We start from the raw sequence: 18605 nt of genomic DNA on the forward strand, positions 1-18605 counted from the left end.
TTGCTTCAGTACACTTTGAAATGCAGGGTCAGCTCACTGAGCTACAACATGCAATAATAACACATTTTTATAGGAATAGCTTGTCAGAGCAGTAACAACATACGATACATAAAACCAATAAACACACCATGTCTACAGATTCTATCCTAGTAACCAGGATAAAGCAATAAAATTGACAGCAGCTATCAAAAAGCTGCCTTTCTGACTTTGTAGGGTGAATTTACTGTTGCTTAAAACAGAGGAGCTGTCACAAAGCCTTAGATCAGTGTGCAGTTACAGAATAGCAAGTTGCATTACAGGGAAGGGGCACACCCCTGATAAATGAAAGCAAGATGGGCAGTTACATTTTGCTAGGGCTTAGGACCCTCCCATCTGTCTTGTGATGCAATCTGCATCACAATATTCCACAGAATACTTTTGTTTCTGTTTTAACACATTAACCATTACGGAGAACCATGTGGCTATAGAGTGGTAAGACGGCGATTAGTATATCATCTCTACGGCTTAAATCCTGCAGTCAAGAAAGAGCTTAAATTTGCTAGAATGCAAGGGAACTCAGTGCATTCTGGTTCTGTCTTAGACTGGATTCATAGAGTGTTCGAGTTCCATCCTGTCTGATATGGATGAAAGAAAGAAGGAAAGCATGAAACCAGTAGAGAAGGAGGGAAGCACAGAGAGAGAAGGAGAAAAGGAGAGAAGGGAAGAAACAGCAAAGAAAGAAAAAGGAAAGAGAAATAGAAAAGGGAGAGAAGGAAGAAACAGCATGGTTTTTGCATCTTTGTGGTCACTACCAGGAATAGTTCCCAGAGTTTCCAGAGCTGATCATTTAATTTGGTACAAGCAAATTAATGAAATCAACAAAACAAATGAACTATGTGTCCTGCTACCTTCCTGCCTGAATCCTCAAAGGTGAATGGCTCTTGCACAAGAGTGGGCAGCATGGGGTGGTGTAGTTAGCAGGGATGCTCTCTCTCTTGACTCGGGAGGGTTGGCTGCCTGAACTTATAAACTAACACTGCCTTCACGTCCCTAGAAAGAGGGGTCTTTGGTGTAGCACCAGTTAGGAAGCTGCCTGTTCCACACACTGACAGAGGCTGGCCAAGGCAGCCATGCCCACTTCTGCCTTAGGTCCCTTCTGAGCCCAAAACTCAATGAAAAAAGTCTCGGTCATTGCCAGACTCAAGGCCAATACCAATACAGCAGTGGCTCAAACTGGCCTTCTCGGAATGTTGTTCCACCCTCCTTAGGGCCAGGGAAGGAAGAAAGGGGGATGATGGGTGTGTCCCCATTCCTCATATTTCTAGCACTTACTTCTTCCACACACATCTTTAAGTGACTGCCTCTCCAGGGCTCCCTCAGGAAAGCTGAGGAAAACTTCCTTTTCAGGCACCTGTTTTCCCAAACACTGATACTCAAGGTAATTAAAGCAGCTAATTGTGTGCTGTTTCATTGCATTAGCAGGGTGGTGCTCTGCCTGTGCCCACTCACCAGGTCTCCAGGCCACCTAGAGCTCAAGAGGATATAGTACCCTTTCATCTCTGCTACGTCTCTCCACTTTGAAGGAAGGATGCCTTTGAGTTGGAAGTTACCTGAGAATGTGGCAGAAGGTGAAGAAGGTGTAAGCTCTCGGACACTTTGACCTGCTTCCAGAAAGTAAGGGGGAAGGGAAAGGCCCTTCAGAATAACTTTGAGATAATATGCCTGCTAATAGGCCCTGGGTAAACTGTGGCCTGGGAGTTAACTGGGGTACCTACTTCTTAGTATTTGTCACAGTGGGAATAAGGTGAGACCAGTGAGACACCCACCTTGGGTGCTAAATTTAAGGGTGCACCAAAGAAATCAGTAATGAAGATAGTATTTTAATGCAATATTAAATTAAAAAAGACTAATGCAAAATATCAACCATGAACAAAATACCAAAATTTTAAACAGAGGCAGGATCAGTATTACTGATTTTTCCTTTTGCCTCAGGCCCTAACATGGTTCAGCATGGGACTATTTTGGATGCCGTTTTTTAAAATTTTGTTGTTTTATTTATCACAGATTTTTTTCATTAATCAAAAGTTTTTAAAATATTGCGTTAAAATATTTTTGTCTTGATTACTGAGGTTTTTTGGTTCCCCCTTAGATTCTGTGCCCAAGGCAAGCACCTCTGTCCCTTTACTGTGTGTTGTTAACCAAGATTTTCTGGGAAAACTTGGCCTCCCACCTAGTACTACCCCCAAAAAATCCCCCAAGACTACAAGACAAGCAGAGCAACTGCAGGAGAGGTTTATGGCATTTCTTCACTATATCCTGTCTTTTTTGCCATTCTTGGGGGATATAGCGGTAAAGAGAGGTTGGTTCCCAAGTTTCCACTCTGTTAATATGTCCCACTGTTAGACCCCCAACATAAGGGCTAATAAATTCTGATTGGATATGAAAATTAATTTTATTTTGATATTCCAATCAGATTTCCATAACTCGAGTTACCGCCTCTAGCCTAAAATTTGTTATAGAACTTAAGGTCCTATGAATGCAACACCCTGAATGCAAGAGATTTCAGCTCTTGTCCACCATTCCAGTCCACAGAAAATCAAGCCTTATAGGAGTGGACCCTTTGGGTCTTGCAAGGCCTAAATCCTAACACTTTCCACTTCTCTGTCCTTTCTCTCTCTCTCTACATTCACTGGTCCTGTCTAATCTTTTCCACTGTACAATCATTGCTGACACCCCCAGACTCAACAGAAACTCACTGAGCCAGAGTATTGTGTTGTGGACAGCTAGAGCACAGTGATGCTTTCTTCCACTGGTTTTCATTGCAAATGCACTAGCTCGATTGCTATCCCAGGTGAATAGACTTTTGAGAGATGCCCTGGGAACCAAACCACCATTTATCTCATAGTTCCTGTGGGAAAAAAGCTTCTAAGGACCAGACATTCAAATGAGAAGAGCATTTGGGCCACAGCCATGTGTAAGGTAGGATTTGTAATGTAAGACCAAGCACACAAGATCGGTAGGAAACTTCCGTGGTTCTGAAGTGAGAGTGGCCAATGTAGCAAAAATCCTAGATTGGGGGTTGGGGGACTGGTGGGGTGGTTTTTGCTGTTTGGTTTTCTTTTTTGTTTGTTTTATTTTGTTTTGTTTTGGTTTTTTTGTACCTATTTACACCCTAATGGAATTGTAGAGACCTTAGAGACTTAGAATTAAGGAGATAAATGAAGTTGATTTGATGTCACGATTCATTTCTCAGCCTCTTCTTTTAAATTTCCTTGTGTATTCCCTTTTTCATTAAAAAAAAAAAAAAAGCATTGAGACTTTATCCTCAACAAGTTTCTCAAATGACTGTCTTACTGAGGACTCAGAGCCAAGCACGATGCCCAAGCCACAGGAGACAGAGTTTGGACTGGGGTCACCAGTGCCGCCAAGTTGTGGTTGTTGGTCTCCTTTTAGGGTCAGGGTAGGCGCTGCTTCGGGAAGTGTCCACGAGTGGAAGGAAGATCACCTCCTCGAACATTCCTCTCCTGGCCTTTCCCTGCCATGGGTCCTCCAACCACCTTTCATGTGAGCAAATGGCTCTGTGTCTCTCACAGCTGTTGTTTGGTCCCCTGGTCCTAGTCAGTTTACATTCCAGGAAGGTTCATTAGCTCTGGGACTCAGAAAAGCACAGCAAGTCCTGTCCAGCTGCAGGAACCAATCTGAAAATTCTGACAGCCAACAACAGACAACAGTTCCTTTACTTGGGGCAGTTTCCCTAAACACATTCATTTGCCATCTCCAGAAAGCTTCAGCACTAAATGTGCTCGTATTTCCACCTGAGGAGGAATTTAACTGAAAAAACAAGCAGAATGGCAATGAAGAGTAAAAATACTATAAGAAAGAAAATGCCCACAGCCGTAATCCCACAGGACAGTTTGACATCATACAGCTTAACTCCCCTTAAAGATGGAGGGTTTGCACACATGGTTTCCTCCACACCCTCAATTTTCCGCAGGTTTTCTTTGTACCATGTTATAAAATGTATGTTCGAACAAGTACAGTCCAGGGGATTGTGGCTTAAGTTAATGGTGTTCTGCTGGGACAGGGTGTGGAGGAGAAGAGGTGGGATGGCGTGGATGCTGTTGACGGCCAGATTGAGGTAGATCCCCTGAAGATGGCTAAGAGCATCGATGCTATCGCCCGTCAGGCTGTTGTAGCTTAAGTCTACGTGACTCATTTTTCCAAGGCTCTGGAATGCTTGCTTGTCTATGGAAAGGAGGTCACAGGAGGATAAACTAAGAATCTTCAAGCTGTTCAAGGGCTGAAGTAGGTTGGTCTTTGAGATGCGCCTATCTTGAAAGTGATTCCCCTGTAAATTTAGATGGCGGAGATCCACCAGGCCTGCTAGAAGGTGCTGATTGCTGGTATCCAGGAGACAGTGAGAAAGATTCAGAACCTGTAGGAGACGGAGGTTTTGAAAAGGACTTTGTGGAGCCTTAATGCGCAAGTGGGTAAATGCCAAATCTAGATGTTCTAACTGAGGACATTCTTTGAATGCCTGACTCTGAAGACCAAGAGGCTCATTGTAGCTCAGGTTTAGGTATTGTAAGTGGGGCAGGTTTTTGAGTTGCAGACTGCAGCAGTCGGAAGCTTCTATATCATTGTGGCTTAAATCAAGTTTCTGAAGATTTTCTAGTTTTTCCAAACACCCAGCACCGAAGTCAAGTGTTTTCATGTTGCCTTTGATAGAGAGGTCTGTGAGGGATGGAAAACTGGCAGCATTGATCTGACACAATTGGTCAAAATTATTTACATTGAGAACTAATTTCTTGAGAGCATTCATACCCTCAATCCCGGAGGGCAATGCTTTCAGGTGAGTTGCCGTCAGATCCAATTCCTTAAGTTGAGTGAAGCAGCGAAATGTGGTAGATGAGATATTAGAGAAATGGTGCTTCTGTAGATTGATGCTTTCCACAGACATTTCACAAAGTCCCTCAAGCATGGCTGGAGTAAGGTCTTGGTCATCAGAGTCTTCGAATGTCCCCAGCCAGAGAGACTGAGTAGTGGAGTTCTGTAGACCTTTTAATATAACAGACAAGTTAAGAATCCCTCCAAATTTCAAACTTTGGAAGCTTTTTGAGTGGAAAGCTCCAGGCTCAATGGCTTTAATGTCATTGCCATTGAAATTAAGGCTTAGGTTGGTGGCCTTCTCCAGAGCATTCATGTCTTCACTCGAGATATAGTATATAGCGTTATTCTGAAAATCCAGGACTTTCAAATTCTGTGTTGGGAAGTTCTCTGGGAACTTAATGGAGGAAATATGGTTGCTTCCAAGATGCAAACTTTCCAACTGTTCCAGATTATACACTGGGATAAACTCGAGATTGGATATTCCTGTTTGGATTAAGGAAAGATGCTTCAGCGATTTGGGCCCATTAAATGCTGTTTCTGCCATGAATATCAGGGGATTTCCAGTCAATACAATTGTGTTCAACTGATGCTGGTATTGAAAAGTGTCTTCATGTACCCAGTTAATTTGGCACCTTAAAAATTATTTAAAAATAATTAGAAAAAAGAAAAACTCTGTCACAGTGACTAGTATTAACAAAGCCATCTTTTGTGTAGAGTAAAAACAGTATATATCGTTATTTGAGGAAAAACATTAAAAATTTTCTGCAGTACCAACAGATTACCTGTCGAATTAATGACTAGCCTCAGTTCCGAGCACTCTGATTTAGAATATTTTCCAGAAATCTTATCCCTTTGGATTGAACTCTCAGAGCTTTGTTTATAGAATCTAGGGAACAGTTAGTCATTTGACTTTAGGGAAAATGGAGGTATTATTTACTGTTGTAAGTAATATACAATATGTAGTATATAATGTATACTATAGAATAAATGATATGTAATATATGTATCTGTGTCACCCTGGACAAGTCACAAATTTTTTCAAACTTTTGTTCCATCTATAAAGTAAAGAAGTGATGAGTGCTTTAGGCAATGGCTGTTAACCAAATGATACATATGAAAATGCTCCATAGAAATATGGAGCAGTACAGGTGTCATCCTGGTAATGCACCTGAAAATACTGGATTACGCATGTGCTAGCACATACGTGTGCATGCGTGCGCGCGCACACACACACACACACACACACACTCACAGCTACCCTGGAAGTTGCTAAGGGAGTTCCTTAGAAACACACTAAAGGAGGGGCGCCTGGGTGGCGCAGTCGGTTAAGTGTCCGACTTCAGCCAGGTCACGATCTCGCGGTCCGTGAGTTCGAGCCCCGCGTCGGGCTCTGGGCTGATGGCTCAGAGCCTGGAGTCTGTTTCCGATTCTGTGTCTCCCTCTCACTCTGCCCCTCCCCCGTTCATGCTCTGTCTCTCTCTGTCCCAAAAATAAATAAACGTTGAAAAAAAAAAAAAAATTAAAAAAAAAAAAAAAAAAAGAAACACACTAAAGGAGCTGTGAAAAAGAAGCTGGAATCCCTAGGACCAAGTGAGCCCTGGTCACTTGTCATATTGCCAATATCTGCCAGTCTTTGATGGCCTAAAGCCTGAGTTAAAATGAGCCACATGTACCATGGCAGGAGACAAAGCTTGGGGTCCAAGCAGAGTAGGAGGTCCTATCAAAAACCTACAGACCACCAAGATCTTCACAAGGGATCCTTTCAGCGGATCACCTTAAAAAAGAAAGCTCATAGAGGGTGACCTTGAGGATATGTGTTTATCTTGGCCCATGGCTTTAGATGGAGCAACAAGGATAACAACGAGAAAAGTCTCCCCTTGGGATTCTCGAACCATAAGTTTCCACTCATGAGGGCTGGGGTCTGAACTGACACTACCTCTGTGGACCTCCCAAAAGGAGCGCAGGTAGAAAATTGAGTCTAAAATGGCTCCAGAATGGTAGTGACTTCAGAGAGCAGCAGAAGTGAATAGAAATTTCTTTTTGAGTGATATACCTATTTAATTAATTTTTAATAAAAAATACTTGCAAACCTAAAGTAAAGATAGTAGTACAATGAACTTTCATATACCACACGGGTGCAGCAGTTCTCAAGATTTTGCCATATATACTTCCTTGCTTCTTCTATTCCCTCCTCTCCCTCCTGCAGTGGTTTAAATCAAATCCTAGACATCCCGAACATATTTCACTATGCATCTCCAGAAATATTTAGGCTTATTGTCTAGCCATAATGCCATGGTCTAATCCCAGGAAAGTATTTTAAACAAAGATTTACATCAAGTTCCAAAAGATAAATGAGCTCAAAATAAAACTTCACTGAATACATAAGGGCAATTCATTAGCCAAAATCAGTTAAAAAAAAAATGTTCTACGGGAACACCTGAGTGGTTTAGTCGGTCAGATGTCCAGCTCTTGATTTTAGCTCAGGTCATGATCTCACGGTTCATGGCATAGAGCCCTGGGGCGGGCTGCACTCTGGCAGCACGAGCCTGCTTGGGATTCTCTCTCTGTCTCTCTCTGACCCTTCCCTGCTTGCCTGTGTGCACATGTGCTCTCTGAAAATAAATAAACTTAAAAAAATTATAAGTATATTCTGCATAATTAAGTGAAAGAAACAACAGATACCAGAATTATCAGATATATCTCATAATACATATATGATTTGGAAAGAATATGTGATATTCCTGATATATATTATCAGAATATATCATATATTTAGATCAAACGTGCATTTGATATGTTTAAAGGAAACAGTGTGAGCCAATAATAGGAAGAAGGAAAAACTTATTAAAGCTGATCTGATATACCTGAAATGAAAAGTCATTGAAATTTATTGAAATAGGAAGTTAATGAAATTGAAAAGCCAATGGATAGTTTATACAAGAGATTAGCTGAAGAGGGTATTAATGGACTAAAAGGGGATACGAGAAAATTACCTAGAATATAGTCCAAAACACCAGAGAGGTGGAAAACAAGAAAGATATATTGATGTTACAAAGGATGGATGAGAAGATGCAATGTAAATCTAACCAGAGATCCAGAAGAAATAAAAGAGTGACCAGGAGCAAGCCAAGTTTCAAACAAATAATGGCTAGACTATTTTAGAATTGATGAAAGGCACTAATCACAGATTCAGGGAGCCCAAGCATCTACACAGTGCAGCCCTGTGATATTACAGAATGCCAAAGACAAAGAGAAACCATTGAAAACACCCAGAGAGAAAAGATCACCTACGTGTGCACAATGATTAGACAGACAGGTGACTATCTAACAGCAAGAAGGCACAAAGCGAATGGTAGCATCAAAGGGCTAACAAGAACAAAAAACCGTCACTTGCAATCATGCCAGAAAAGACTGTCTTTCAAGAAAGAGAGTAAAATAAAGACATTTTTGGAAAAACAAAAACCGAGGGAGTTTAATCCTAAGAGACTTTCACCAAAGACATTTTGGGGGATGTACTTCAGGAAAAAAGAAAAATTATTCCAGAGAGGAAGTCTGAAAAGCAAGATGGAAGAATGAGCAAAAAACCCCAGAAAACATGTTGGTAGAGCTAAAGAAATGGTGGCTCTTTAAAAGAATAAAAACTGTATCTGATTGGTGGCCAGATAAAAGGCAGGGGCTAGGGGACTAAGGAGAGGGACTTTAGGAAGTATGAGGTCATATTTTTTATCATCTTTCGAAAATAACAAGAGGAAACTTACAGTCTTCTATCTAGAGAAGCTGTCATGGCCCCATGCACTCCTTCAAAATGTGGTCAAATCCATTTCATCTAAAAATGTGAAGTGGTAAAGCAGAGGGCAAGTAAATGTCCTGGGGGGCATACTAGGTAGGTAGCAGAGTAATCTCTGTCCCTATCTGCAAGGGCAAGACTTTGTCTCAGTGAAGTGTTGCTAGGCAATAAGTGGAATCTTGGCCGTGGAGGTGGCCTGGGGTCATTTGGGGGACTCTGGACTGAGAGTCAGGAAAGCAGAGACCCAGTTGCCTTACTCTGTGACCTTAACCAAACTCACAAAATCTCCTTGAGCTTTCATTTCCTCTTCGAACATGAGTTGGACTGTAATATACAGCATGCCTACCTCCCAGTGGTGGTTATAAAGATGAATATAGTCTTACGGATGTGAATGTTCTACTACCCTGGGCAGAAGCTGAAACTGAACCACCTAAGAAATAGAGCTGCTGCAAGGGATATATGCCTCATACACATGCAAAGCCCTTTCCCCTCTTACACACACACACACACACACACACACACACACACACACACACACAATCATGTTGCAATTCCCTTCTGGTTTCTTCTCTTATTTTCTTGTAATACTTCTGCCTTCTGGTTCACAAACACTGGTTCAGTATTTGGAATCCTGACTCTGCTTCTAAAATTAAATGATGGAACTATTTTCCCAACTTACAGGGGAAAAAGTTAGTAGCTTATGTGTTTCTTCTGTAAATTTTTCTTAAAATGTTATCACCCAATAATAAACTACGCTAACATGTAGTATAATACGGCATCTGACTGAATGAAAGATTTGTCTTTAGTATTCCTTAAAACTTCTTAAACAACACTGTTGATGTAGCATCGTTTGAAAACAATCCACCCTTCTGTTCAGTTATTGGGTTTCATTAATATAACATTTCACCTGCATAAAAATATTTCATGGGGAAGAGTAAACACACAGTATAGGTAGAATGCCCCTGTGCTCCCAAAAGAAGGTCCTGGAAACAATTTGAATGCAAGTTGTATTATTCCATAAGTAAAACATCAGCCACACACAAGGAACTCAGATACATACCTGGTTAAGTCCAAAAACATAAGATCTATGAGTCTGGTGAAAGTTGTATTTTCAATTACAGGCAAGAAATTAAAGCCAAATTCTAAAAATTCTGTTGTGTTTGGTAGAGTGTCAGGAACTTCTGTGAGACCTAAATTTTCACAGTTATATGTTTTGTTGGCTTCTTTCTGACAAGAGAAACAACAGAAATTAATATCAGAGTTGGTAATTTGATTAGCAAAATTACACATATTTTATCCTTTGCACAGCAATCCCACTTCTAGCAATCTTACCAAATACACAACTGCAAATACCCAAAGTGACTTGTGCATAAGATTATTTATTTTAGTATATTTTTGTAATACCAAAAGGTAGGCAGTCACCAGATTATTCATCACTGTAGGACTAGTTGAACAAAATATGGTCCATTCACAAAATGGAATCTTCTGCAGTTGAAAATGGAATGAGTAGGGTCTCCACATGTTAATATGGAGTGACATCCAGGCATATTGTAAGGTGTAAAAAGCAAGGTGCAGAATGAGCTTATAGTATATACAGTATATGGTATGTCACATATAGCATACTGTATGTGTATTTCTTACATTTGCAAAGAGAAGCCATGGGGAAAGGCCCCACACTCATTGCCTTGAAGGGGAAAAAAGGAACCAGATAGAGAAGCAGGGAAGGGAGACTTATCTTGATTATACTTACACAGTTCTGATTTGGGATGCATGGAAATGTTTTATGTCATTTTGAAAACAGATCAACTCTGCGTTAGCATCAACAGAACAAGACAATCAGACATTTCACACTTTCTGATGGAGACAGATTCCTGCCCCCCCAGAAATTAAATTTGAATACAAGACTTTAGGCTTAATTTACAGCCTACAAATGAAACGAGAGGTTTAAGTTAAAACAGCCTGCACGGTAGCTGTCAGCCAAATGCCCAAGGCGGAACATCCTGTAGAATAACTGACTGTTTTGTTGACATGTGAATGGTGTTGGGGAAGTAGAGAGGAAGGTGGATGGGGCAAGAGGAGACTGCTCCTGTTAAAAGAGACAGCAATAGAAGCTCTTTAAGAGATACAACCAACAACAGAGTAGCCCTCGTTTTGATTCTGATTCACATGAAGCATCAGGAAAATACATTTTATAGACTATCAAGAAACTTTGAGGACACGATATTAGAGAATATTAAGGAATTAGGAATTTTTGAATGATAACAGCAATGTTCTTATTCTTTCGAAATGCATTTTGAAGTATTTCTGCATAAAATGACTTGATGTTTGGGATTTCTTTTAAAATATTCTGGGCATGAAGGAGGGGAGGAGGGGATACATGAAATCAGTAGGCAAAATATCAGTGATTGTCGAACGTCGATATATACATGGAGGCTCCTTGTAACTACTTCTGTATCTGTTTCAAAATGTTCTGTCCCCATCCTCAGTTGCAGACAGCCCTGCTTAGCTGGGAACAGAAGACTGAGCACGTTCTCCTTTACTATGAAGCCTGATGCTTTAGAGATGTCACATTTTAATTGCTTTCTGCTCTACTCCAACTTCTGCGTAGTGGTGCACTTTTTCTGGGTACCGCGAGCGTATGCATGCTCACCTACTGGATATCACGTTTTCTTCTATACTGTGATAATATTATCAGTGTTACTGATGAAAATGCCATATTTTTATTTCCTTGTAATTCATTCCTCATTTTATAGACCCAACGTCCTCCAGGCACTGCCACAAATCCACCTAATGTCCTTGAAATTCACACTTCGCCTTTAAAACTTAAGATGTAGCTGACTGGTGGGAAAAACACATGTTGCCAGACCCCCCTTGTGCCCGTGCACATGGATGGCCCCAAGAGGAAATGAATGTAACTTCTCCAGTAGCTGCTAAGGTTTGGAGGAGCTTTGAGAAGACATTTCCCTTTTCTGGCGTGCACTGGCGTAACTGATGTCACATATACTTGGAGAAAGGGACCTTTCCTCAATTTGTCTTGAGCTATTCTGGTCCTACAGCAAAAGGCGCCATGCTGGCAATTCCCTCCTTCTCCTGAATATATAAGCGCCCGTGACACCTAAATTAGTCCTCTTCTGTGCTTTACTAAGCTCTTTTACTGCATTAATGGGATTCGGAAAGTTGAGAATCCAGCAGGAGCTCTATGGAGCCAGTGGCCTGAGGGAGCTTCTAGCAAATGGAAAGGCAGATAAATGAAATAGCTCAGTTTTATCCCGGTGAAAAACAAAACTAGTGGATAACATTCCCACAGAGTTCTGAGAAACCCACCATGAGCCGGTATCATGCATTAATCTCTACTTAGGTATAAAGTACAATGAACTCTCTGCCCTTGATTCCTGGGAGAACGAGGCAAATGACAAGAATTGCAGCTTATAAGAGAATTTAAAAAGCAAGCACATTTTGGAGAATGTCCTGAGCTCCACACACGCGACCCTTCCCCTTTGGCTTTCATATTCACATTCTTGTACACTCACAGTTACTATTACAGATGGTGACATGAAGCGTCCCCTGCTCTGGAATCACTCAAGCAGCATTAAATTGTTTCCAGTCTCTCGAATTTTTTTAAAATTTTTAAAAATGTTTTTTATTTATTATTGAGAGACAGAGAGAGAGCATGAGCATGGGAGAGGCAGAGAGAGAGGGAGACACAGAATCTGAAGCAGGCTCCAGGCTCTGAGCTGTCAGCACAGAGCCCGACGCGGGGCTCGAACTCACGGACCGTGAGATCATGACCTGAGCCAAAGCCGGACGCTCAACCGACTGAGCCACCCAGGGGCCCCACCCCCTTAAAAAAATTTTTTTTAAATAGTCTCTCAAATTTTTTAAGGCAGGAAGTATACACACACACACACACACACACACACACACACTGTTGTTCTCATTCCTTTTTTGTTGAGAGTAAATTGTAGACATCATGACCCATTACCCCTAAGTCTCCTGAGAACAAGGACATCTCTTCTATAACCACAGTGCCAATGCCTAATTGAGAATATTGAACATTGATACAATGTTATTATACAGTGTACACATTTTGGCGATTGTCTTAATATTATCCTTTATAGTAATTTTGTTTTTTCTAGTCCACGTTCACACATTGCATTTAGTTTTTGTGTGTCTTTAGTTTGAGGCAATTCCTTAGCCTTTTGTTGTCTCTCATGACATTGATATATTTATCAATAACACACACACACACACACACACAATGTCCCTCACTTGAAGATCTTTCCTCATGATTTGATTCAGGTTATACAGTTTTGGTAGAAATACTACATGAGTGAGGTTGTGTCTTTCTCACTGCCAGGATCCTCACAAAACTTTTTGAGAGGGAGTCGTGATGGGTAGAGCACAGGATTCTAGGACTGCAGCATGACCCTGCAATGGAGAAGGGACAGGATGCAGAGAAGGAATATAGGACGGGGCTGGCTGCCAGGGTCACATGTATAGTTGCTCCTCCAGGCAGATACCCACCCCTGCTTCTGCAGCCCCCGTGGGTCCTCTGAGCGCCGCGTGACTACTTCCTGTCAAAGCAGCCTTCATTCTCTAGCCCTCAGTGTGGGGTTATTGTCGAAAATCACCTTCTCCCACTCCTACTTTTGCAGCTCTCTTCTTGATGTGAACCCGTGCAGCCAGGAGGGCTGTGCAAGGAGACACGGCATTCACAACAACCCCATGCCTACCCCCGGTCCTAAGTCATGGGCCATTTCCTCAGGACCTCCTGTGCACTGGGACCTGCACCAACCACTTTGTCTCCAGCTTCATATCAGAGCCGTCCCTTTTCCACAGAGCGGGACTCGTAAGTGTTAAATCTGTGTTTGCAATCCCTTTTCCTTCCAGGTAATTCATTTGCATTTTTTCAATCAGGATCTTATTTTGCTTCCTTCTGCTGTAACTCTAACTCTCTGCTATCCCATTGTATTTTCTCGTCTCGAAAGTGTTGAAATCATTTTCTAATTTTGAACCTTTTGAGTTTCACCTAGTGCTGATTCCCACCTTTCCAATGTCTCCTCTGCATTCGGCATACACCGCAGCCAGCGATCCCATGCACAGAGTCTGGCTTGCAGAACACTGAGCCTCCCTCCAGAGTTAGCAGTGTGACTGCATCAAATCCCAGAGTAACAATTACTCTCTGAAAATAAAACAAAATATTCCCGAGGGCACAGTCCTAAAATTTCATTGTTAACCTGATTCCTACAGGCAAAGGGCATCCCAGTTATATGCAGTTCATTTTCTATGTATCTTGAGTCAGACTGCTTGGGTTCAGATCCCAGCTTTCAACCACTAAACTGTATTCTCTGAGACTTCTTTTTCGCCACTATAGATGGGGGATAACCTTCTTTGTGGGCCAACTCGGAGGATTAATGAGACCATGTACGTTGAGCACTCATAAGAGGAGTTTGTGTTTTACTGGTTCATCACAATATCATGTCATTGTTTAGAGCTCTTCAGAAGCCTCTGTGTCCGTGAATTTGTGAACTTGGAGTTCTTCCAAAAAAGAGCTCCACTAGGCATTTCCCACCCCTACCTAGGACTGAAGAAGGACTGTCTTCCTCCCATAGGTTTGAGCGGACAGGATAGCCACCATTGAGCCCATCTGCAATGAAGAGGCATGTCTACACTCCAGTGTAATTATTCAAGAGTGTATCTAAAGTGTTACCAGAATTCAAATCACAGAACACTGTATTTCACTTATGCTTTGCACATCTGTCAGCCTCCAAAGACCTGGTCCTGGCTCTAATTTTGTTACTTATGGTTCACATGCATACAGAGAAAACAATAGATTAATATAACACAAGAAACACACACATACAGAAGAAAACAACAGTTGAATATAACAGTGGAAGATTCCACATGGAGTGTTTATGGAGGCTCATTATATTTTTAGAGCTTGTCTACCTTAGAAATATTTTTCAAACAAAAAGTTTTACTAAAAATTCATCTTGACTCCCACTTCACATTGTATGCAGAAAACAATTCCAGTCGGCTATAGCTCTAAATGTGAAACCTAACAATAGAGATAAATACAAAGTCAACTTCCAGAAAAGAGAGGATAATACTGTCATGGCCTCAAGGTCGGCAAATTTTTTTAAACAGGACAGAAATGCGCTGAGAATAAAGGAACAATTATAAATCAAGCTGCATTAAAGTTAAGAACTGTGTCTCTCTCATATACACATGCACACGTAGATATGAAAATGGCTAACAAAGTTGAAAATATCCTCAGTAATCAGGAAAGTAAAAATTAAATCCCAATGAATTATCATTATTCACCCATCAGAATTGTTAACATTCTTAAACAAACAATAGCAAATATTAAGATGGGGAGTAATCAGAATTCACATACATTGCCAATGAGTATAAATGGGTACTAACCCTTTGGAAAACAGGTTGGCGATACCTACTGAAATTAAATATATGTATACCCTATGACCCAATACATCCCCGCCCTGGCAAACACCTAATAAAGATTTGCATATTTGTTCGCTAGAGACAGAGATATGAATGTCCAAAGCAGCAGCGTTTATAATAGCCAAGAAATGGACAACAGTGCAAATGGCCACTAACAGTAGGATGAATAAATAGTGGTTCACTAGTACAACTGAATACCATTCAGCAATGAAAATAAACAAATGATTGCTGTATGCAGCATCTTTGGTAAATGTCCCATATTTACTGCTTTGCGAAAGAAGCCAGACACAAAAGACTATACAGCAGGCGGTCTCTGGTATATAAAATTCACAAAGAGGCAAAATCTTTGTTTGATGATAGAAGTTAAGAGTACCTGGTGCCCCTGGCGGCTACTGACTGGGAATATGCATGAGGGGGCTTCTGAGTTGCTGAGAAGGTGCTATTTCTTGATCTGTGAGCTGGGCACACGGATGTGCTCGCTTTGGTAAAGACTCATTAAACTGTACACTTAGGATTGGGGAACCTTCTGTATGTATGTTTTACTTCATTAAAAGGTTTACTAAACTCAAAGCAAAAAAAAAAAAAAAAAAAAAAAACCCCAAACAAACAAACCCACCTTTGTTTTCAAGATAGGGCCTGATAAGCTAATGGGGGCCACATGAGCACACAGACAATATGTGGTTAATTCTGCTTCAACTGGAGGAGAGAACAAAAGAGGGAAAGGAAAGCCAGCATGAGGGCCAGGCAGGCTAGAGTAACGTACACTTGAAAAGGGGCCAGACCCTTCAACCCAAAGCTTCCTCTTCCACCACTTCCATTTTTATTCCACTTTCTGCAGCCCAGAAGTTCCTTACCTTCAGGAACAAACTCTCATTCATCTTGGTAACCCCCAGGAACTTCCCAGTACACACATAGAGTGATGGCTGGTAAACAGCCTGAGAATCCTGCTGCTGAGAACTCAGACACGATAGAGGATATATAAACGCAAGTTAGATCCAATGTTAATTGCCTTGGTTCCAAGGCATTTAAAATCAGTCCTTTCAGAGGGAGGACTGCAGTCTCACCTGCAGAGGTTTCAGTCTCACCTGACTTAACCAAAAAGGAAAGCTCTTACTGCCACATAGGGACAGGCCTGGAGATCCTGGGACCCTCAGCATCACTTTTGCCACCTGAGTGTCAGGGAGGCCTCAGAAACAGGCAACAAAAGGACTAGGGCGCGGTCCCTGTTTCTCTCCCCTCTACTCTGCCAAAGCAGGAGCCACTTGCAAAAAGCAACGGGCAACTCTGGAACCTAATGTCTTCAGTAGGAAGCTAGACTGGTCCAGCATTTCCATGGGCTTTCCAGAATCTCCCAGGACTCCCGTGTAGGCTTCTGAAGGGCTGTGCAGGCTTTGCAGCAATGCAGAGATTTAAGAGTTGAACTGGTGAGCTTCAGAGTGGGGTATTTAAAATAGCCTGGTTCCCAATAAGCTGGGAACTGGAATTTAAGTGTGATATTATCCTACCTGAGGATGTTGGCAGATGGTGGGTAGCATACCTACCTGGTCACTGAGGAGGTGGTGTTCCCACTCCTACCCTCTTATCATGTCACCTCCTCCACATATGTGTGTAATTGACCTTCTGACCTGAGTGTTGAAGAGACAGCCTTCTGGGGCTGATAAAAACCTCTTGCTTGACCCCTTCTGTTGCGGGCTGCTTTGTGTCATTCCCAGATTCATATGCTGAAGTCTTAATCCGAGTACTCAGAAGGTGACTTTATTTGGAAAAAAAGAGTCTTTAAAGAGGTAATTAAGTTGAACTGAGATCATTAGGATGGGCCCTAATATAGTATGACTGGTGTCCTTATAAGAAGAATAAATTAGACACATACAAAGGGAAGATGATGCGAAGACACGGAAGATGGCCGTCTACGCAGGGAGAGCCAATGAACGAGGTCTCCGAGAAACTAACCTTGCTGACGCCTGATCTTAGACGTCTAGCCCCCAGAATTATGAGCAGTTTCTCAGTGGGAGGAAGGTTGCAGCATTTTAGAAGATGGCAAGGGACCCCCTCCAAGAACTTCCCACGAGTTGGTAAATATTGTTAAGGCCAAAACAGAAGATGCAGTTTGGCTCTGTTCTCCAATGTTACTCCTGTGGGTCAGTAAAACAGATGGAGGGCTGTCCAATTGGAGGAGAAAGCCAGACTCATTCGGAGTGATCTCTATAGGCTCTAAAACCTGGCACAGGCCATCTTCGCTAATCTCCAGGAAACCAAAAAACTGTTTGTGGAGTAGTGGCCATATGCTGGGATGTTGGACAAACAGCACCTCCATTCTGGAAGCACATTTGGAAGGCTGCTCTTTGTACCGAGACCCTGTTGGCATCGTATGTCTCAATTAGGAGCGTTTCGAGGGAATTGTTTGTAGAGGAGGAAAACTCTCACTTCTTCCAACGGATAATTTTTGAGATCATCCCCTGGCTGAGCTCTATGGCTCCTTCTTCATTCTGAAGAAGAACCTTTCTCCATACCTTGTCACCCTTTTAAAGACAGTGAATATAGGGAAGCCAAGGCTCAGATAGGACTGCGTGCTGAATCTCAAAATTTCCAGGCAGTTTAATCTGGATAAAGACAAACAGTTTGGACTCACCTCAGTGCACATCTGATCCGAGGAGGTGATGGCTTTACAGCTGGCAGAAAACATCACTGCCAACAGGAAGCAGCCGGCACAGGGAGCCATCACCCGAATGAGGCCACCCCAGCTTGGTGGGCTTATCTTGTGCCTGGAGCAGAGAAATGGAATCAAACTCTAATGGCCTCAGTTATTTGGCGGGCAGAGAAGTGCTCAGAAGGGTGATCTGGGAACAAGAAATGCTGTTGATTGCTCAGCTGGTTCTGTGCTACAAAAAAAAAAAAAAAAAAAAAAAAAAAAAAGGAAGTTCCTTTTGCATATCACCAATCCTCCTTGCCAAAAATAGCTGAGAACCCAGCCTCAGAATGGCCCAGTGTGTTTCCTGGCAAATATGAATCAGTTGAGCACCCCTCTGGGGCCCGTCACCCGGACTCTCAATGAGATGGTTTCTATGGACATTAGGCCAGCTTCCAGAGTTTGGCTAATTCCAACAGCTTCTGGTCTCTTCGGCGAGACAGACTATAGAAGCAGGAAGCTGTCCTCACAAGGAAGGCCACTTTGTTAGTTGTGCTAGGTGAGTGACCTGGACAGGTGCAGCGGCATGCCTTGGGGGCAGATGGAAGGACCGGGTTCTGCAGTGGCACCTGCTGAGGTGGGTACTGGAGCAGGAGGGAAAGGGCCATCCCCAGAAAGGGGCTGTACCCGCTCTTTGCACCTCCCCTGCTGCCTCGGGCACCCGGTTCGTATTGCCTCTGGTCTTGGTCCAGAAGGAGGACACATCCATCCTTAGACCCTGTGATTCAGGCCGGCTAAATCAGCTGGGGTGGAGTCTCCTCTTTTTCCCTTTGAACCCAACCCAGGGAAGCAGGGGACACT

General features: G+C 42.3%; 1 protein-coding gene across 2 annotated transcripts; it reads right to left on the reverse strand.

Annotated features, from left to right (window-relative positions):
* Positions 1–49: 49 nt before the first annotated feature.
* CD180 (CD180 molecule) lies at positions 50–17992 on the reverse strand. Of its 2 annotated transcripts, none has more exons than XM_045495089.1 (3): positions 17748–17992; positions 9717–9883; positions 50–5501 (listed from the first exon to the last, which is right to left on the reverse strand). In XM_045495089.1, the coding sequence occupies exons 1-3, from the start codon at positions 17835–17837 to the stop codon at positions 3773–3775; spliced, it is 1986 nt and encodes a 661-aa protein (XP_045351045.1). In that variant the 5' UTR covers positions 17838–17992; the 3' UTR covers positions 50–3772. The 2 variants fall into 2 exon arrangements, with proteins under 2 accessions (XP_045351045.1, XP_045351053.1); XM_045495097.1 differs by lacking the exon at positions 17748–17992 and adding an exon at positions 15735–16063.
* Between the last annotated feature and the right edge of the window lie 613 nt (positions 17993–18605).

This window comes from Leopardus geoffroyi, chromosome A1 (assembly GCF_018350155.1).
Source record: "Leopardus geoffroyi isolate Oge1 chromosome A1, O.geoffroyi_Oge1_pat1.0, whole genome shotgun sequence".
Taxonomy (NCBI): Eukaryota; Metazoa; Chordata; class Mammalia; order Carnivora; family Felidae; genus Leopardus; species Leopardus geoffroyi.

Excerpts from the sequence above, each read along its gene's own strand:
- CD180 (XM_045495089.1), bottom strand. The coding sequence starts at position 17,837 with ATGGCTCCCTGTGCCGGCTGCTTCCTGTTGGCAGTGATGTTTTCTGCC. Across the intron at positions 9,884-17,747 it reads CGGATCAGATGTGCACTGAG|AAAGAAGCCAACAAAACATA; the intron begins GTGAGTCCAAAC and ends TTCTCTTGTCAG. Across the intron at positions 5,502-9,716 it reads ATGTTTTTGGACTTAACCAG|GTGCCAAATTAACTGGGTAC; the intron begins GTATGTATCTGA and ends ATAATTTTTAAG.